Source organism: Pseudorca crassidens, chromosome 3 (assembly GCF_039906515.1).
Source record: "Pseudorca crassidens isolate mPseCra1 chromosome 3, mPseCra1.hap1, whole genome shotgun sequence".
Taxonomy (NCBI): Eukaryota; Metazoa; Chordata; class Mammalia; order Artiodactyla; family Delphinidae; genus Pseudorca; species Pseudorca crassidens.
This window is the reverse complement of record NC_090298.1, coordinates 145455268-145475600: the sequence shown is the minus strand read 5'-3', so window position 1 is coordinate 145475600 and position 20333 is coordinate 145455268. Positions and strand designations below refer to the sequence as shown.

Below are 20333 nucleotides of genomic sequence, written 5' to 3'. Positions count from 1 at the left end.
AGCAACAATCCAGAACACAGGGTCCTGGGGAAGGGGTGGGTGGGAGCAGTGGGAAAGGTACCCAGGAAAAACTGGGGGTGGGAAGGGGGGGTGAAGAGAACACAACAGCACAGAGAGAAGGGATGGGAGAGAAAAGGAGAAAGAGGAATAAAAGGGCAGAGAGAGAAAGAAAGAGTGAGTAATAAGCAAGAAAGGAACCTCACTCCATGATGGGAAGTAAAACAGAAAGTAGTTAGGTGTGAAACAGAGAGGGTTTTTTGTTTGTTTGCTTGTTTTTAAAGTAATAGTTTTGGAAAAGAAGGAAACACAGTGGACTGGATAAGTCTGGGGAGATTTCATATAAGCACAGGAACTGAACTTGTATTGTTCATCTTCATGGCCCTAGCCCTACGCCTGGCACTCAATCAAGAACCGTTTTTCAGGGGTGTCAGTTCTTATTAATGGAGCATTTTCTATATGCACCATCCCATTCAATCCCCACAATAGCCCATGTAGGTGCTATTGTAGGTGCTATTATACCGCTGATTTTACAGGTGAGTAAACTGAGGCACACGAAGCTGAGCAACATGGCCAAGGTCTCAGCGCTAGTAAGTGAGGGGATCTGGGCTCGGACCCAGCAGGCTGACTCAGGAGCCCCTGCCTCTGTCCTCTCTCCTCTAGACCAGCCAGAGGAACCGTGGAGAGTTGGAGGTGTAGCGTTCAGTCCACCATCCCATTTCCAGAAGCTACACGACTTACCAGTAAGGCGTTCCTATGAAGGAATCTCGTTTCTGCAGAGTCTTCAGATTCTTGGCAGACACACCAAAGTCAGCTGCAAGGCAAGAATCTCAGATAGAGGACTGGATGGACATTCCTCCACCCACAGCCCTGGGGCATGGACTCAGAGACACATGTTCCAAATCAACTAACAGATGCCATTTTCTATCTAGCAAACTAGTGATCATTAAAAAACAATAATACCTACTGCTGTAAGATGTATTGAGACATGCACTTTCCTACTTGTTAATAAGAATAGAAGCTGAAGGGGACTTCCCTGGTGGTCCAGTGGTTAAGAATCCACCTTCCAACGCAGGGGGTGCGGGTTCGATCCCTGGCCGAGGAACTAAGATCCTACATGCCGCGGGGCAACCAAGCCTGCACGACGCAACTAGAGAGAAGCCCACGCGCCGCAGTGATGGATCCCAGGTGCCGCAGCTAAGACCCAACACAGCCAATAAATAAATAAATAATTTTTTTTTTTTTAAAAAAGAATATAAATTGGAGAGGCTTTTAGGAAAGTAGTTTGGCAATAAAGAGCAAGAACCTTTCAAATTATCCATACTCTTCTGGTGCAGTAATTCCAAATCTAGGAACCTACCTTAATGGAGTAATCGGGTTTTTAAAATTTTTATTATTTATTTATCTTTTATTATTTTTGGCTGCATTGGGTCTTCGTTGCTGCGCGTGGGCTTTCTCTAGCTGTGGCCAGTGGGGGCTACTCTTCATTGCAGTATACACAGCCTTCTTACTGCAGTGGCTTCTCTTGTTGCGAAGCACGGGCTCTAGGCGTGAGGGTTTCAGTAGTTGTGGCTCACAGGCTCAGTAGCTGTGGCTCGCGGGCTCCAGAGCGCAGGCTCAGTTGTTGTGGCGCACGGGCTTAGTTGCTCCGCGGCGTGTGGGATCTACCTGGCCCAGGGCTCGAACCCGTGTCCCCTGCATCGGCAGGCGGATTCTTAACCACTGCGCCACTAGAGAAGCCCGAAATAATCTTAAATATTAAAAAAAAATTATGCGTAACGATATTCACCGAAGTGCCACCATAATAGAGACGAGTTAAAAACAATCACAATCGCTTAGCTTTCAGGGAGTGATTTTAAAACTTCTTGTATGCAATATATAATATATTCTCTTTTCCAAAAAGAATTTAAGGGACTCTCCTGGTGGTCCAATGGTTAAGACTCCACGGTCCCAAGGCAGGGGGCCCAGGTTCGATCCCTGGTCGGGGAACTAGACCCCCATGCATGCCGCAACTAAGAGTTCACATGGCACAACTAAAGGTCCCACACACTGCAACTAAGACCTGGCACAGCCAAATAAATATCAGTAAATAAATATCAGTAAATATTTTATATCAGTAAATAAATATTTTTTTAAAAGAATTTAAGATGGTGTATCAAATACACACACACACACAGAACAAGATGAACCAGGAAATTAGGAGAGGTAAGAAAGAAGGTAAAGGGTAAACAACTGAACAGATTAAGAAAAATGTGATACACAAACACAGTGGAATATTTTGTAGTCATTAAAGTTCTGAAGTACTTTATTCAATATTTTAATATTAAATTATACATATTAATATTAAATTTTAATGTATCTTTCATAATGATAATAGATGAGGAAGGTTAAGAGGTAGAAACTTCCCATTACAAAACAAATGAGTCACGGGGATGCCATGTACGGTGTGGGTACTATAGCCAATAATCGTGTAATATCTTTGTGTGGTGATAGATGGTAACTAGACTTAACATGGTGATCATTTTGTAAAGTGTAGAAATATCGACTCACTATGCTGTGCACCAGAAACCAGCATAGTGTTGTCAATTATACTTCAAAACAAACAAACTCATAGAAAAATAGATCAGATGTGTAGGGGTTCGGGGTAGGGGGAATTGGATGAAGATGGTCAAAGGTACAAACTTGCAGTTATAAGGTAAATAAGTCCTAGGGAGGTAATGTACAACGTGACAAATAGAATTAACACTGCTGGGTGTTATATATGAAAGTTGGTAACACAGTAATTCCTAAGAGTTCTCATCACAAGGGAAAACATTTTTTCTTTCATTTTGTAACTATACAAATGGATGTTCGCTAAACTTACTGTGATAATCATTTCATGATATATGTAAGTCCTATCATTACGCTGTGACCTTAAACTGATACAGTGCTGAATGTCAATTATATCTGAATAAAACTGGGAATAAAAATAAAGTTTTTAAATAACATATATTTCAATATTTCAATATTTAATAGAATATTAAAATATTTTATTGGTATATTTATATAGGATAAATGGGAAAGGGAGAGGATGTATATTGTATGGTCAGAATTGTGCCCCACTCCCTCCCCCACAAAAGGGCAAAAATATATTTTGAATTATTGGAGGAAATGTACCAGCCTGCTTAAATGGTCGTCTGTGGGTGGTAAGACTAGACGAGGTTTCTTCAATTTTCTGAATTCCCGAAGTTTGCTGTGAGAAACGCGTACGACTTTCAGGACTAACAGAAAATAAATAAATATAATTTCTCTTTACACACACATCCACCACCACCAGTCTTGCTTCACACACCCGCTGCTAAGGGAAGAGCCCAGAGCCACGAAGAGGAATTTTCTCCAGTGCTCTGGCCTTCAGGGGCCAAGTTTCATCTTCATTAAAAACTAAACTCAGGAGGAAGCAACATCTTGAGAGAACTGTCGATGTTCAGTTTGAAGCCTGGCTTCGAGAAACTGCAAAGTTGCTATGTAACTGCTGGCCACCCCGGGAGCCTCCGCCTGGGTCTGGAAGCCACGATCGGGTGCTTTAATCAGACTCACAATTTCAAACCAGGAGGGAGCATAATGCTGAGAGACGGGCCTGAACACTAGAGAGGTGGGTTCCAGTCTTGCCCCTTCTACTGCACCAGGTTCATTCATCTATTCATTCAGGTACCATCTGGAACCACACACAGGCCCAGGGCAGAGAATACAGTGGGGAAAAAGCAAATGAAGTCCTTGCCCTCAGGCAGCTCAAAGCTTACTTGTGGAAGCAGACAGCAATCAGATAAACACAACCACGGAAAGATAGGGCTGCGGGGCTGGGAGGGTCTACAGTGGGGGGATGTGACCTCAAGAGAGCAGGGAAGGGAGGACCTGGAGGAAGTACCACCAGGCTATTCATTCATTCAACAAGCACTAACTAAACATCCCTCGTGGGCCAGGCACTGTTCTAGGCACAGAGATGAACCAAAACCCTCACCCTCATTGCCTTGTTATTCTGGTGGTGGAAACAGGTTCTCCACACCACGTGATTCCTGGTAATGAGGAGGGCCATGCAGGGATAAGGCAGGGCAAAGGGACAGAGAGTGCTGGATGGATGGGCGGCTATTTTAGACAGGAGGTCAAGGTCTAGGGGAAACTATTTCCAGGCAGAGGAAGCAAGCTGGCTGGAGGGCCCAGGAGGGGCAGGGCAGCATGGCTGGAAGGGCGTGGACTTGGATAAGTGGGGGAAATAGGCAGGGGCCAGGATAGTTACCAAATCTCTGACCCTCCGTTTCCCCGCCGGTGACATGGGGACGGTGAGACTGCAGAACCACTTTGTAGGGTTGCGGTGAGAATTAAATGACACATAAAGCAAACAGCTCCAAGCCCGGCTCTTGGTAAATGCTCTGTCACGATGGTGAATATTCCATGGGTACCTGAGCTGGCACCTTTGAGATCCTTACGTCGAGAAAAGGACGAGGCTGTACTGAGACCCCTTCCTGGGGAGGGGCAGGAAAGCTGGCCTCCGAACCTCAGTCAGTGCTAACTGGACAACAGCTATTCCATCAGCTGATGACAGTGCTCACGGGACAGTCTGGCTACTGGGGTTGGGGGGCTGTCGCCTTCCAGGGTGGGAGCAGCTACTGCTGCAGGGTGAGATGCAAAAACCAGCAAACCCAGGTGAGAAGCCAGCTCTGCTGCTGACCACCCTGTGGCCTGGGCAAGTCATCACCCCATCACTGGGCTCCTGGGTAAGAATGGGGAGCCAGGCTCACCTCCTTCCTGCTGGGTCCGCCTGGGCCCCACGCGGGCCTGGCTATCCTGTAAACACCAACAATGGCTGGCACGCCATTCCACGACGTCTTTGCAGGAGAGCGACTGCCTCTCAGACCCAGGGTGAGGCTTCCAGGAGGGAGGCTAGAGCTGGCCACTCCCATACCACAGCGCCCACTGGTCCCTTCCGGAGAAGGGAGAGGAAAAGCAGAAACCACCAACTTTCAAAATGACACACAGTTGGTCCCCAGGGCCCTCCCTGAAGCAAGAGCCTGCCAGCTTTTTGGGTGTCTGCTACTTCCCCTTCTGGGGACCAGCCAGGAGGGTGGGGCGGCCCCTCCCTGCAGCCCAGAACCCTCACACTCTCCCTGGGCAGCGGTGGCCACAGCCATTTGCTCCCTGAATGGAGTTTATAAGCCATGTCCTCCGACGGGTAGATGGCTGCCCTCGGACAATTCAAAGGCAGTCTGAGATTTTCACCAGGCAGTCTCTTCTGTTGAAAACATTCCTCCCTTCCCTTTTCCTATTTTGAAACAAGAATCAGAGACAAAGCAGCAGGCAGGTGGGGACTCCATAAATTATCATTTCCATATGGAAAGAGGCCATTTCTGCTTTGTCCCCAGCAGTATCCCAGCACCACATCTGCCACATGAAACACTCAACAGGGCTCTCAAATGAACAACAGAATAAATGAACGGACGGGAAAAAATGACAAAACTGGGTTTTAAGAAATATCTTGGACAACAATTCTATTTCTGGAAATAAATCCCCCCCCCAAACAGATTTCAAATATACATGGAAGCTTCTGAAAGCATTATGCAAAAGAGTGAAAAACTGGAAAAAACCTAAGCTGCTGCTGGAGCCTGGATGGCAGATAGTTCAGTAAATCGGGGCTCACCCGGACCATGAGATAACACGCAGCCCTTAAAAAGAACGGATTCGCCTTCGTCCACACTAACTTGGAAGTTGGTCCATAACACACTGTCCCCACCAGGGTGCTGACAGACCGATGCACTGTGTGGTATGAACAGTATGAATTCCAGTTGCATCTTAAAAGAATGCCCCACGCATACCGCGTGCACACAAAGACGTCCACAAGCATCGAAAAGAGTCTGAAAGGCTGCACATCAAACTCATTGTGACTACCTCCCCGGAAGTGGGGTTTTGCTGGGGGCAGTGTGCTGAGGGGGCCTTACATTTTTTACTGACTACACCTTTTATTCTTTAAAACGTTTATGATAGAGAGTACGCATCGCTTGTATGAAAAGCAGGTTTGAAAAGCTGAGATGCATGTGACAAAGTTTGGGGTGAGGGTTGTGGGGTTTTGTTTTTGTTTTTTCAAGTAAAACTCAGTGGGGGCCAGGATGTGGTGAAAGAACTTCACACTCCACTGGGGGGTGTGAACTGGCGCACCCAGCGTGAACGGCACGTTGGCCACAGGTATCAACACCACCCGACAGGCTGCACACACCCAACAATCCTAATTCCAAGACTCCCCCTCAAAGGTGTGATTACAGACAGAGACTTGCAGACCCATGAACAAGCATGCCCATCACTGCGCTTGTGAGAGGATAACGTGAGAAACCTCACGAGATGCCTAAATATCCAACTCTGGGGGTTTCATAGGTCAATTATCGTTTGTGCACATGACGGAATGAAAGAAAAACATTAAATAACCATGTTTCCGAGGAATATTTAAGGATATGGGGAATTACCGGATATTATTCTATTTTTTTAAAAAGCTGACTGGAAAAAATATATATATATATATACTATGATCCAAATTTTTTTTTAAAATACATGTTAATCCAATAAAAACTAGTATTTACTGAGAACTTCTAAGATGTGCAGCGCTACACAAAGAGGCTTATGCGTATCATTTACCTTCCTCTGTATGTCATTTTGCATCTCATCAGCATCTATATCCGTATGTATGTCATTTATATCTATGACCCTTTGGGGCAGGGAAAATTATTATCCCCATCTTACAGATGAGGACAAGGAAGTTCAGAGAGATTAAGTAACTTGCAGATGGTCACCCAGATCTAAGGACAAATGTGACGCTAAGTCTGTGCTCTACCACTCTCTGGTCTTTCTGAGCTCAGAAAAAAGACTGGAAGGAAGCAGTGCACCTTGGCAAGATTAGAAGAGACTTTAATTTCCTTCTTTGTGGGTCTTATTCCTAACTGTCTATACGACTCTATCTACCTATATACTCATTCATATATTTATTTTCTTATTACCAAGGTAATACTGCTTATCAAAAATTCAAACATTTACAAAATAAAAAGTCTCCATAATCCTGGCAGAGATAAACACTTATGAGTTTGCTGCATATAGCTCCAGATTTATTTATAAAAATAAAAATCATATATGTAAATAAAAATATATTAAAATTATATGTATAGATCATTTTCAGGTGTTTGCTACTTTTAACAATGAAATCACATTAAACATACTATTCTGCAACTTGTTTTTTCCCCCTTCACAGTATGTATATACATCTTTACAAGAGATTACACATTTTCTACAACTTAATTTTCAATAGCTGAAGAACATTCCATTGTATGATAGTACCATAACTTATTTAAGTAATATTCTACTGGAATAAATTGGATCATTTCTGATTTCTTGCTGTTACTTATACTGTTGCAATGAATACCATTGTACATATCTTTCTATACATGTATAAATAGCACATATTACTTTTATAATCAGAAAATTACATAACAGTGTAAAATGCATTACATATTATACACACACACGCGCACACACACGCGCGCGCGCGCATGCAGTGAACTTAGAACGTATGAAGATATATAAGAGAATCTTTCATCTGTCCCCTTAACCGCAGGCGACCAAAAGAATCCAAGATAAGAGGAGTCTTTCCCCAGACAATGCCAATTAAAGGCAAACCACTGCCCAATTGTCCTCCTCTCCTGGACCCTCCACCCCACACCAGCGGAGTCCACAATCTAGCTTGGTCAGGGCTTACACTCGAATTCTAGGTGTCTGAGAAGCTTCCAGGTGGGCCTCAATCAGGGGTCGTGCCATGTGCCCCAGGAAGTATTTGGAAATGAATGGGGGCAGTCAGGTTACCACAACAAAAGACAGTGCTGCTGCCATTTAGTGAGAAAGAGCCAGGGACACTGCATCTCCTTACACGGCAAAAGTGTCCCATCCAGCCAGCAGTGGCCCTGTGCGCAAGAACTAGCCACAGCCCTCATGGTGCAGACAGAAAAGTGAACCCTCTCTAGAGGGTTTGGGACCTGCTGAAACTGGGGTGGTGACAGGAGAATCAAAGGCTCCCATCCCCAGCCCTGGAATCCCAGGGGTTTCCTTCCTTAGAGCAGCCGGAGGCATGCCTGGGCTCAAAAGAGAGAGGCTTCCACCAGTCACCCAAGTGACCTCTCTTAATTATCAGGACTTCTGCCTTCCCAGGAGCATCATGGGAACAGTACCAGGCAGGGAAGTGAGAAGAGTCTACTGTGATCTGAGATAAACTACTTCCTGTTTCTGAGCCTCAGTTTCCTCATCTATTAAATGGGGGTCATATTACGCAACCAACTGTGAGACTGAAAGAACTGCTCTATTTTTGTTTCTATTTTTATTTTCTTTTGTTTTTTAGGCAACCAGGTACACATGACCACTAATGAGGGCTTTGCTTTCCCATTCATTCCCCTCCATCTTCAGCCTCCTACCTCACTGCCTTCATCAACTCTCTCTTCTCCCACATAACCCTGCATTTTTCTGGTATTTTCTGTCTCTCTCAACCTCAATTGCAAACTCAGTCCTTTGTTCTTGCTTTCCATCCACTTCTGCCTCACTCACTCCCTCTTCTGGGTCTCTATTACTCCAGCAGGCTGTGCCAGTCTATGGTGGACAGCAATTTGCTTTTCTGGCAAGTCCAAATCCTTCCTCCTTCTAAAAAACCATCTTGCCCACCCACAACCCCACTGTTTCAGGAGGGTGAAGGGGACTTCCATACTGCTACATGATCCCGCCTCCATTCTCAGAGACTGACTACAAGCTGGGCCAATAAGAGAAGCCCTCCTTACTGGGCCTCCTTGATTGGTCCAGGGATCTGCACCTGAGCCACGCTGGGCCAATCAGAGCTCTTCACTGGGATTATTGACTCTGAGACTTGAAATGATGAGGTTCAGTTCATCCTGCAGGAGGCAATGCTGGGGAAAGTAAAATTAAACCCAGCCAGAAGCTGTGTGTGTTGGACTGAGAGCCTAACCAACATACACAGAAAGGCAGAAACCAGAGACAGTCCTGGCAGCATTGTTTTCCAGGGTCCAACTAACTCCATGTCCAGCTGCATATCTTCCCCAGCACGGTTCCATACACCATATACACACATTCTCCTGTCTGCCTTAAGTCGCGTGACCAGTTTTTATCACCTGCCACCAAGAGTCTAAGGAGGGTAGTGGTTAAGCACATGGGCTCTGGTCTAAACCCCAGCTGTTCCTCTTACTAGCTGTGTGACTTTGGGTAAGTTAATTAACCTCTCTAGGTGCCAAATCCTTCCTCTGTAAAATGTTATCAGTAGTCTGTGAGGATTCAGTGAGTTACATACCAAACACTGGCTCAGTGCCTGGTAGCCACAATGAAAGAACCAAGACCCCAGCCTGCTGGCAGCAGCACACAGGAATTCTGGGTTAGGGTCCAGGTGGGGGTGAGAGGCAGGTGACTGGTTCCTGCCAGGCCTCCTGAATATCAGGGGGCCTTTGGGAAGTAGAGATCCTGTAGTAACTTGAGCTGATAAAGTAATGGCAATGCTGGACACTACTATTTACTGAGCACCTACTATGTGCCAGGCTCTGTGTTAGGCACTTTGATTTTTAGGCCAGTTCAGACCTCTTCTCGGAACTTGAAAGACCCCAAAAGTTGTGAATTTCACCTCCCATCTTCAGAGAAGCACCTCTGGGGAGAGGAATACAGGTTCTTTGGAGAATGAAGAACATTCCTCCTCATGACAGCTACTGTGAGACATCCCTCAGCCCAGGAAAGAAACTCAACCTTTGCCAGGCCTCTCTCTGATAGGCTGGGCACCTATAGATGCTTTGCATATATTGCCTCATTAAATCATCATACCAATTCCATGAGGTAAGAACTACTACCCCACTCTGTTTGAGGAAAGTAAGGTTCAAAAGGGTTAGGTGACTCATCCAAGGCCAAAGGCAGGTCCAGGACAAGAGCACAGATCTTTGGACCTCAGAGTCCTCACCCCACTTTACATCTGACTGTCTCTGGTGGCAGACACTCTTCCTTTCCCTCTCTGCACAAATGGATTCCCACTGGCCATGAAGAACTGCTTCACAGCCACCCGGAGCTGGAATGTGTGCTCTGCTTGGCAACTATCAAATGAATCTCAGAGGAAGTCTGAAATCCTAGACAGAAGTAAACATTTAACACAAGGAAGAAGCAAAATGCCTAGTAGCAGAGAGGGACAGAACCCTGAGGCTCCCAGTGACAGTACTTTGTGTTTCAGCCCACTGGTCACAACCCTGTGAGGAGGTTCTGTTGTTACACCCACTGCACAGATGAAAAGACTGAGGCCTGAATGGTTAAATGTGTTTGTCCAGCTCGGAAGTGGCAGAGTCAGGATCTGAACCAGGCTTGTCTGTGTCTAGGGCCGACGCTTTGCTCAGCTCACCCTGCTGCTTCCCATTTATTCCCACTCCATCGAGAAACACAAACTGTCTCTGATAAGGTGACATCTCTGCTTGGGAGAAAGATCTGCTGAGCAATTCTCTTATGCAGCCCTGAGTTGCATAATGCCCCTCCAGGGGTCCCAGACGGTCCCAGGGACCTAGGAAGAGGCAGACAGACTGCTACCTCGTCTCTCAGGCCTCCTCCACTGCTTCACCAGGCTGCAGATTCCAAGCCCCAGGGGGAAGGAGGATTTTCTAAAACAGAATATCAGGACTCAGCAGGCGTCCACACCAGGTTCCCAGGGCCCAGCTGTAATTGTGTAAATACTCGCACATTCAACTCTCCCTGAACTTTTCTTCCTCCTTAATTGGTTTCCTAGTTTTCTCACCTGCATCTGTCAAGTCATTTGGAAAGCTGATGCCCCCATCTGCTCCTGCTGGGTTCCGAGTGCGGTTCTGGAGTCAGCTCGGCCCGTCAGCGCCCTCCCGACTGAAGGGGTGTGTGGAGGAAGTCAGCAAGGGAAAGGAGACCCTCACTGGGCACATCTTAGCCCCAGGCTGCTGGGGCCCTCCCTCCATCCCTGTCTCTACCCAGGGCTTCCCGGGCTTCCCTGTGCTGACAGCCCCTCAGGCTGCTCCTGACCCAGGCTGTCTGTGCCCTGTCTCCTCCATTTGATATGTTCTTTTTTTTTTTTTAGGTATTACCGTATGTATTTACTTTATTTTATTTATTTTACTTTTTTTAGTATCTTGCATATCTTTTTCAATTAAAAAAAATTTTTATTGGAGTATAAATGCTTTACAATGTTGTGTTAGTTTCTGCTGTACATTTAACACGTATCTGTGGAATCTAGAAAAATGGTACAGATGAACCCATTTGCAGGGCAGGAATAGAGACACAGACGTAGAGAACGGGCATGTGGACACGGCGGGGAAGAGGACGGTGGGACGAATTGGGAGATTAGGACTGACGTATATACACTACCAAGCGTAAAACAGATAGCTAGCGGGAACATGCCATAAGCATAGGAAGCTCAGCTCCGTGCTCTGTGACGACCTAGATGGGGGGCATGGGGCGGGGGGTGGGAGGGAGGTCCAAGAGGGAAGGGATATAGATATACATTTGATATGTTCTTGAAGGCTGAGCGAAGGTTTGCCTTGAATTCCCCAGAGCACATAAGACTCTTCTGTTCCCAGATTCTCCCTGACCTGCCTCTTCCCTGGCCACCTCCCTCTACCTGTGACAGAGCCAGTCCACTGGCAGCTAGAGTCAGGGAGACCCAAGTCCAAACCCTGCTGCTTCTCCCCCCTCATGGACTGATCCTGGGCATCTCATTCCATTGTGGGCCTCAGCGTCCTCACCTGTGATGGGTAGAGTCACCTCCCCTCCCCCACGTGCCCTCAGGAGTGCTGACTAAATGAGATGACGTCTGGAAAGTGCCTTGTCTGAGGGCTGGCATCTAGAGGGTGCTTCCTAAACCGATACATATGCGTTATTTTTATTACCACTTTTTTTTATATTTTATTATTTTATTTTTAATCACTTTTAACTCTTCTCATATTTACTCCTGCATTTACGCAGGAGTAAATATGAGAAGAGTTAAAAGTGATTGTCTTGGGGTGGGGGGACAGGGAAGGGAGATGGTAGGAGTAGACGACACATGTATGTGTTATTTTGGTTAAAAAAACTTATTAAAAATATAAAGAAATTCTGACACATGCTACAACATGGACGAAACTTGAGGACATTGTGCTAAGTGAAATAGGCACGAAAACACAAATGATTGCATTTATATGAGATTCCTAGAGTAGTCAAATTCATAGAGACATTCAAGAGAATGGTGGTTGGGGACTTCCCTGGTGGTCCAGTGGTAAAGAATCCGCCTTCCAATGCAGGGGACGCAGGTTAGACCCCCTGGGGAGGGGACTTAGATCCCACATGCCGAGGGGCAACTAAGCCCACACGCTTACAACTGCTGAGCTCGTGCGCCTCAACTAGAGAGCCTGTATGCCACAAACTACAGAGCCCGTGTGCTCCGGAACCCGCATGCCACAACTAGAGAGGAGCCCGCGGCGTGCTGCAACAAAGAGCCCGCGCACCGCAACTGAGACCTGATGCAGCCAAAAATGAAATAAAAATAAATTTAAAAAAAGAGAGAGAGAGAGAATGGTGGTTGCCAGGAGCTGGGGGCAGAGGGGATGGGGAGATGCTGTTTAATGGGTACAGAGCTTCAGTTTGGGAAGATGAAGAAGTTCCGGAGACGGGTGGTGGTGATGGCTGCATAGCAATTTGAATGTGCTTGATGTCACCGAACTGTACACTTACAAACAGTTAAGATGATAAATTTTGTTATGTATATTTTACCACTGTTGAAAAGAAAAAAACAGAGAGGAGACATAAAAAAAAAAATTAATAAGGTTTCACTATCTGCCCCTGATGTTCTATTTTCTGTCTGGGAATGGATGAGGGCTGTCTTTCCGGCCATCACTCTCTCTCAGATTCTACCAATCAGAAGCAAGAGCAAAAGGGGTTGGGCCAGTGCCTCCTTGCAGCGCTGTTGGCCTGTAGGCAGGATCACTCTTGGTAGCAAGGGGCTGTCCTGTGCACTGTAGGGTGCTGGGTATCCCTCCCTCTACCCACCAGATGTCAGTGGTCTCCCCCAACCTTTAGTTGTGACAACCAAAGATGTCTCCAGACATTGCCACTGTCCCCGGGGGACAAAATCACCCTCGGTTGAGAACCCTGGATTAGATGCAGCCACGATGGGAACTGTGGCCCTGCGGCCCGGGGAAGACCGGGGAGGACCTCGACATCCCATGGGAGTGCGGATCCACACTCGCTCCCTCCTGCCCGCAGAGGCCAGGCCAACACCCCCGGCAGGTGGCGCAGGGCTCTGCCTTCCCGCCTCGCCCACAGACACCCCTTACCCAGCCTGATGTCTCCCTCAAGCGTCATCAGCACGTTGCCAGCTTTCAGATCCCGGTGGATGACCTTCTTGCCGTGCAGGAAGGTGAGGGCTTCCAGCATCTGGCGGCAAACCACCTGAATCTGGGGCTCAGTGAGGCCTCTGTCCAGCTCTGGAAACAGAGAGAACTTGTCAACTCAGCAAGTGCTCAATGCAGGCAACTCCATGTCAGGCCCCTGCCAGGTACAAGAAATACATAAGCCGCCAATGTGGTTGCGCACTTACTGTATACCAGGTTCACTTCTAAGCACTTCACAGGGTACCTGCTTCGTCCTCACAGTAACACTATGGAGCAGGCACAATTGTTCCGCCATTTCACAGGTTAGGAAACTGAGGCTCAGAGAGGTCAAGTCACTTGTTCAAGGTCACACAGTAGGGAGTCACAGATCTGAGATTAAAAACAGCCAGCCTGGGGCTTCCCTGGTGGCGCGGTGGTTGAGAGTCCGCCTGCCGATGCAGGGGACACGGGTTCGTGCCCCGGTCCGGGAAGATCCCACATGCCGTGGAGCGGCTGGGCCCGTGAGCCATGGCCGCTGAGCCTGCGCGTCCGGAGCCTGTGCTCCGCAACGGGAGAGGCCACAACAGTGAGAGGCCTTCGTACGCAAAAAAAGAAAAAAACCAGCCAGCCTGTCTTCAGAGCTCAGGTTTGCAAACACAACCTTTCTGAGGGGCAGAGACCCATTCTGTGGGCCGGCACTGAGTGTCAGGCTCCGTGCTGGGTGTGGGGACACAGAGAAGGGCATGGAAATGACAAGCAACTTTTGGAACACAGGGGGGTTGGGGGGCATGGGAGGGCAGGACAGGCAGCAACCCCTTTTGCCTGGGGAATCTGGAAGCTCCCCAGAGGAAAGGGCATTCGAGCTGTGTCTTGAAGGAAGAACAGGTGTTTGAGAGGAGAAAAGTGGGGCAGGGCATTCCAGGTCAAAGAACCAGCCAAAGCGAAGGCCTGGAGGTGACATGAGCTGGTGTTGAAAAATGTTAACTGGCCGGTGGTGGTGGTACCAGAGATGGGGAAGGTGAGGGGCCGTCACCAAAAGCCTCTTATGTGCTGGTTGGGGCCATGCGTGCGCGCACACACACAGACACACACACTATGCACAACCCAGCGTCCACTTAGAGACGGCAGGGACTTCTTTTCTGAGCAGGTGAGGAACGCAAAGAAGAGTTCCACAGCATGTGCAAAGGACCCCGCTTGGCTGGCGGGGAAAGTTAAGTGGAGGTCGGAGGTTGGCGGGAGCTATGGAGGCTGCATTTTCTTTGAAATGCAATGGGCAGTCTGGGAGAGGCTCTGAGTGGGACAGAGATACAACCTGAGTTTTGCGTTTAAAAAATTCCTCCTGGTGCAGCGAGTGAAGAGCTTGCAGGGAACAAGAGTGGGCAGGGGGCTTGGCTGGGGGCCACACCGTGGTCCAGGAGGGCTAGAAGGTGGCCAACGCTTTGAAGAGGAAGGATTCCTGACCTGGGTTGGGGAGGGGGGAATGACAGAGTGTGGGACCAGGTGGGTGCAGTGGCGAGACAGGGTGCGAGAAGAGTCAAGGACGACATGCCCCACTCTCTGCCCCACTGGTCACCGTGATTATTGAGTTTTTGCTGCCGCCCAAGCTCCCTGTGCTGAGGTGAGCCTCACAGCCTTCAGGCTGCAGGCTCCCAGGCTGGTGGGCCAGAGCACTGCACTGAGGCCTCCCTCTGGCTGGAGAAGCACTCTCCCTTCTGACTTCCCAGGGCCAGGGCCAGGGCCAGGGCCAGGGTGGAGGTGCCAACTGCACTGTCCTGGGAAGCCCGGCCCCAAAGCAGGGCTCCTGGACCAGAGGTCCCTCTCTCTGGGTCCACAACTGCTCCCCTTCCCAACTGCTCATCCTTAACCCCTGCGCTTCCGCCAGGAGGGGTCTAGGCTCAGAGCCTGAGGGGACCTCAGGGCCACACAGACTGTGCCTGAACCCAGCGCTGCCTCTTACTGGCTGTGTGGTTTCTGGCAAGTTGCTGTATCCCACTGCATCTTCATTTACTGGTCTGTAAAATGGGAGTATGATGATGGATGTAGGCAGGGCTCCAGCGATAAAGCATGTTAACTTCTCAGCATGGAGTACAGTCAATAAAAGGTGATTGCTGGTCCTGAGATTATGTCAGATTATCTGCAGCAATTTTTTTTTTTTTTGCGGCGTGTGGGCCTCTCACTGCTGTGGCCTCTCCCGTTGCGGAGCACAGGCTCCGGACATGCAGGCTCAGCGGCCATGGCTCACAGGCCCAGCCGCTCCGTGGCATGTGGGATCCTCCCGGACGGGGGCACGAACCCGCGTCCCCTGCATCGGCAGGCGGACTCTCAACCACTGCGCCACCAGGGAAGCCCTGCAGCAAATTTTTAAATGTCAAAAATGAGTCTGGCTCATGTCTGATTTACTTACATAAATGAAACAGGAAAAATCAAAGTGATGATGTGATGACCATGATCTCAACGCCACCAATTTTGGAGCCTTTACAATGCACTAGGCACAGGGATAAGGATTTGGGTACATTATTTCATTTAATCTTTACAATAATCCAGTGAGGTAAATAGATAAGACATATTTTTAAAGTCTAGTTTATTGAGATATAATTTACATACAGTAATATTCACCTTTTTTTGGGTATAGACTTCTATGAACTTTGGCAAATGTAGGTAGCCACAAAAACAGCACCACAATTTATTAATAGAATACATATTTCCATCACTCCCCCAAATTCCCCTGTGCCCCTTTCACCCCCATTCCAGCCCCAAATCAATCACTAATTTGATTCCTGTCCCTATAGTTTCATCTTTTTCTAGAAAGGCATATAATTGGAATCACACAGTATGATAAATTTTTAAGATGAATTCTTGATTACACAGCAATACATGAACGCTTTCTCCTTAATAAAAGAAGCTGCAACATTGCAGATGAGTCTATTGCCGATGAGTCTAAGTCCCCTTCGAAACCACATCCAGACCCGCCCCTCACCCTACTGTTCTCAGGAGGGCTGAGAGCCAAAATGTTTAGCAGCTAGCAAGGCGTGGCCCACAGGATCAGAACAAACTAAGATGGCCACGTGGTGATGTGCCGCGTGCATGTTCTGCCCGTGCCGTAAAGGAGCCAGTCCAGGACCCCACAGCTACCAAGCCAAGGAACCTGGCATGGACCTCAGGACGCCTGGACCCCAAGCCCAGGCTCATCACTTTGCACAAGTCTGCAAGGCGACGGGAGGCAACCTAGGGCAGAAAGGCCCTCTGAGCAGGGTGGGCATCTGCGGGACAGTCTACCCCTGACCACAGAGCTGCAGCCTGGCTCTCCTTGTCCCAGCTTCTCTTCTCCCACCTGGATTTCTAACATGATGATAGCACTTTAACTGCTGCCACCAAAAAGGAGCGAACCACTTGGGGCCGGAGCCGTCGGTTCCACCGGGAGACGTGAGACACAGAGCCCAGGGTGAGTTTGCCTGCTGGCTGAGCAACAGCCCGGGGTGACGCCCCAGCTGTGAATGAGCTCAAGGACCTGGGACTCATCAGTGCCTCTTCCCCTCTGATATCCTCCCCCGGGTCTCATTCAGCTAAGCGGCAAACCGGGAGAGGCAGGCTGCTCGTTGGTTCTCATTCTCCCCTTTTTAAAATATCCAAACATACAGCCAACCAGCCAGAAGACCACATTTCTCAGCCTCCCTTACAGCTATGTGTTACTATCTTCTAGCCAGTGAGATGAAAATGGAGGTGTCATGTGGGGCTTCTGTGGTGTCTTAAAAGAGTGGCAGTGGGATGTGTTTTTGTGGACCTGTCCTACCCTTCCTTCTTCTATCCTGCTATTTGGAATTCTGATGTGATGGCTGGAGCTCCCACAGCCATCTTGTCACCAAGAACCGAAAATCAGCATGAGAATGGGGCCAACACAGAGGAAAGTAGGGTCAAGAGTTGGAGAAGGAAACCAAGTTCTTACAACAATGTTTTTAAAACCCTTAGCTCAAGCTGTGCCTGAAGCCTGACACCCTTAAACTTTTCAGTTATTAGTGCAAATAAATTCCCCTTCCCACATCCCCTAACTTTTTTTTTTCCTAAACCAGTTTGAATAGCCCTTATAACCTAGAGCATCTGAACTCATACAAGACCATCATTTTTACGTTGTCAGATTCTACCCAGAACAATGAAAATCTTCAAAGCCAATCTCTGCTGGGAGAAGGTACACCCAAGGGCCATACCACAAGCGCCCGTAACCTGTTCCCTACTGTCATTTACCCACCTGGGAACTCTGGGAGTGGCAAGAGGCTCTGCAAGGAAAGCCAGCATTCTATAGCTCAGGATGGGAAAGGGCTGCCATAAATTTGAGACATTCCTGAGATAAACTGAGGGAGAAAACACCCTCTTCACAATAAAAACGTGGCTGAATGGTGCTATGTTATACTGAGGGCCTCTCCTCTCCTGAACTGCCCCAGAATCCCGGACATGTTATTCAACCTTCTGGGCCCAAGACTCTCAACCTCTCCTCACTCACTGCTCACCAGGCTGGCAAAAGCAAAGGATAATGCAGGGTGGGCAGCAATTAGGAACAGCGTCCCCCAGACCTGGGTTCACATCTCAGCTCTGCTGTGTGACTCTGGGCGAGCTCCTTAACCTCTCTAAGCATCAGTCTGGTCAATAAAACAGAGATGCTCTTTCTGATTTTATACATGAGGATAATATACATGAAAGCAGCTACCACAATCTCTGGCATATAGTGGCCGTTCAAAAAATAGAGGTGATTACTAATACATATTTTTTGTTACTGCTCAAGCTTGCCTGGAACAACAATTTCCCCACTGAGCTCTTATAGAATGGGTGGGGATCCCCACCTTACAAAGAACCTCCCTCAGGTGTCTCATTTTCACCTCCTAGGAGTACTGTGGGGTCCGGCAAGGGAGCACCACACCTGTCATGCCGAGGGCTTGAGGGAGAGAATGACCCGCTCAAGGTCATGTGGCTTTTTGAACGGGAAGTGTTGGTCTTCCAAGTGTCCTGCATCCTCTCCAGTAACCCAGCCCCTGCTCCCAAAATGGGACAGAGTGGGGAGGTACTCAAACAGGCCACGGGCATTACTGGGGCAGAGGAGTGATGGACACCAGTTCTAAGCAGCGCCAACACCAGCACCACTGCACTGCATGAAGGAAGACTCACCCAGGGGGCTTCCCTGGTGGGCCAGTGGTTAGGACTTCACGCTTCTACTGCAGGGGGCAGAGGTTTGATCCCTGGTTGGGGAGCTAAGATCCCGCATGCCGCGCCAAGAAAAAAAAACAAAAAGCAAAAAACTCACCCAGCATGATGGCATCCACAGCTCCCCCAGGACAGAACTCGATCATGATCTGCAGAAAATACAAGGCAAAGTAACAATGAGCAGGCGCCTGGGAGAGCCACCAGATCCAAGCCTTCCAGAGGCTCCCAGCCCAGCACGGCGGATGGAAAAGGGCAATTAGAGTAAAAAGTGCCGTGGGTATTGACACAGGCCCTCCCTCTCTGGTCCACTCCCATCTTCACACTTCCTGCCCCACTCTAGGCTCCTATCCTTCCTGCCCCACTCTAGGCTCATATAGGAGAAGGCTCCTGCCTTCTCCTATATGAGAAGATGCTTTCTCTGTTTTTTAAAGTGCTGATAGAGGAGGGTGGGGAAGGCAGAAAGTGACACAAAATTTAAGGCACTCCCAGCATCTCCTCCAGCTCTGGGCTCCCGGCCCCTGCTTGTTGTAAAGTCCCTCCAACCAAGCTCAGCAGAGGCAGACACAGTGCCTGCAGCATGGTCAAGAAGGCTCGTCGCCCTAAATAGAAAAGGAAAAACCTCAGCCATGACCCAGCTGGGCCAGAGCCAGCTCTCCAGCCAGAGGACGGAGAACTAGCCTTAAGGTTCCGATGAGGCCTCTGAGCTTGTGGCCGCCTTCCAGAGGCTTCCTGGCAATGTAAACAGGAGGATGTGGTGATGCATGTCTGGACCCAGTCCCAAGCCCACGGCTCACTAGTTGTGACCTTGGGCAAGTCACTTCCATCGTGTGAGCCCGTTTTCTCAGCTGTAAGATGGGGCTGCTGATGCTATTACTCTTAGCTGGGCCCCAGCTCTAAGTATATTTAGGGGGAAGGACACCCCTGGGGGCAAGAAACAAAAGGAGGTCAAGCAGGGGGCTTTAAGCTGGGCCAGGGACACCAGAGATACTGGGACCAGGTGTAGCAAGACTGCACCGCCCTCCCAACCCAGGACAGCAGACAGGCCTGCCACACGCTGTGCTACTCACCATGGGAGGGAGCGATGCAAGGGGGCACCCACCCACTCACACAGCACCACCTGCCGAGGAGGAGAGACCTGGCCTCTGACGTTCCTACAGTCACTCTGGTCCTGCCTGGCCATCGGAGCATCAGGCCTGACCCCAGCTCCCCCGGACTACCTCTCTACCATTTTGGTGACTGTCGTCCTAAATCAAAGTCATCAGAGATGGATTAATGTCCTGCAACCCAGAACACGAGGAAGTGGTACTACCTTCTCCCACTTACTCACTCATTCATTTGTTCATTTAACCAACCACCAATGAACCAGGCTTGTTCCCAGGGGTCAGGGTGACCTGGACACAGGCATTGACCTCTCGAAGCTCAGTGTCTCATTCTGCCTTTTAATAATCCTCAGCTCCACAAAAGAGAACCCCAAATCCTGTTAATTGCTAGAAAAAAACCCAGCTACGAGAAGCAGTGGCGGAAAAGAAGCCAAATTTAGTCACCAAGCAAGGCCACTTACTAGTTAAGTGGCCTGTGAGATGGTGGGATACACGCCCGAACCCCACAGGAGTGACAAAGTCATCCGGGCCTTGCCGGGCGACGGGTGAGGCTCAGTCAGTATGAGCTGTTCCTATGATTCCTTCCTTGAGCTCAGAGGTTCAGGCTTTTTTGGTTTTCGTGTTGTCTTTTGAGACCCCACGAAAGCCA

At 48.6% G+C, this 20333-nt stretch overlaps 1 protein-coding gene across 1 annotated transcript in view; it reads right to left on the bottom strand.

The window, feature by feature from the left end:
• Positions 1-20333, bottom strand: part of STK10 (serine/threonine kinase 10) — a 120191-nt gene that overhangs the window by 50154 nt on the left and 49704 nt on the right. Inside the window, exons 3-5 of the mRNA XM_067732846.1 lie at positions 18685-18733; positions 13359-13508; positions 739-811 (exon numbers count right to left, since the gene is read on the bottom strand). Coding sequence (XP_067588947.1) covers positions 739-811; positions 13359-13508; positions 18685-18733 — 272 coding nt within the window. The remainder of the gene's footprint in view (positions 1-738; positions 812-13358; positions 13509-18684; positions 18734-20333) is intronic.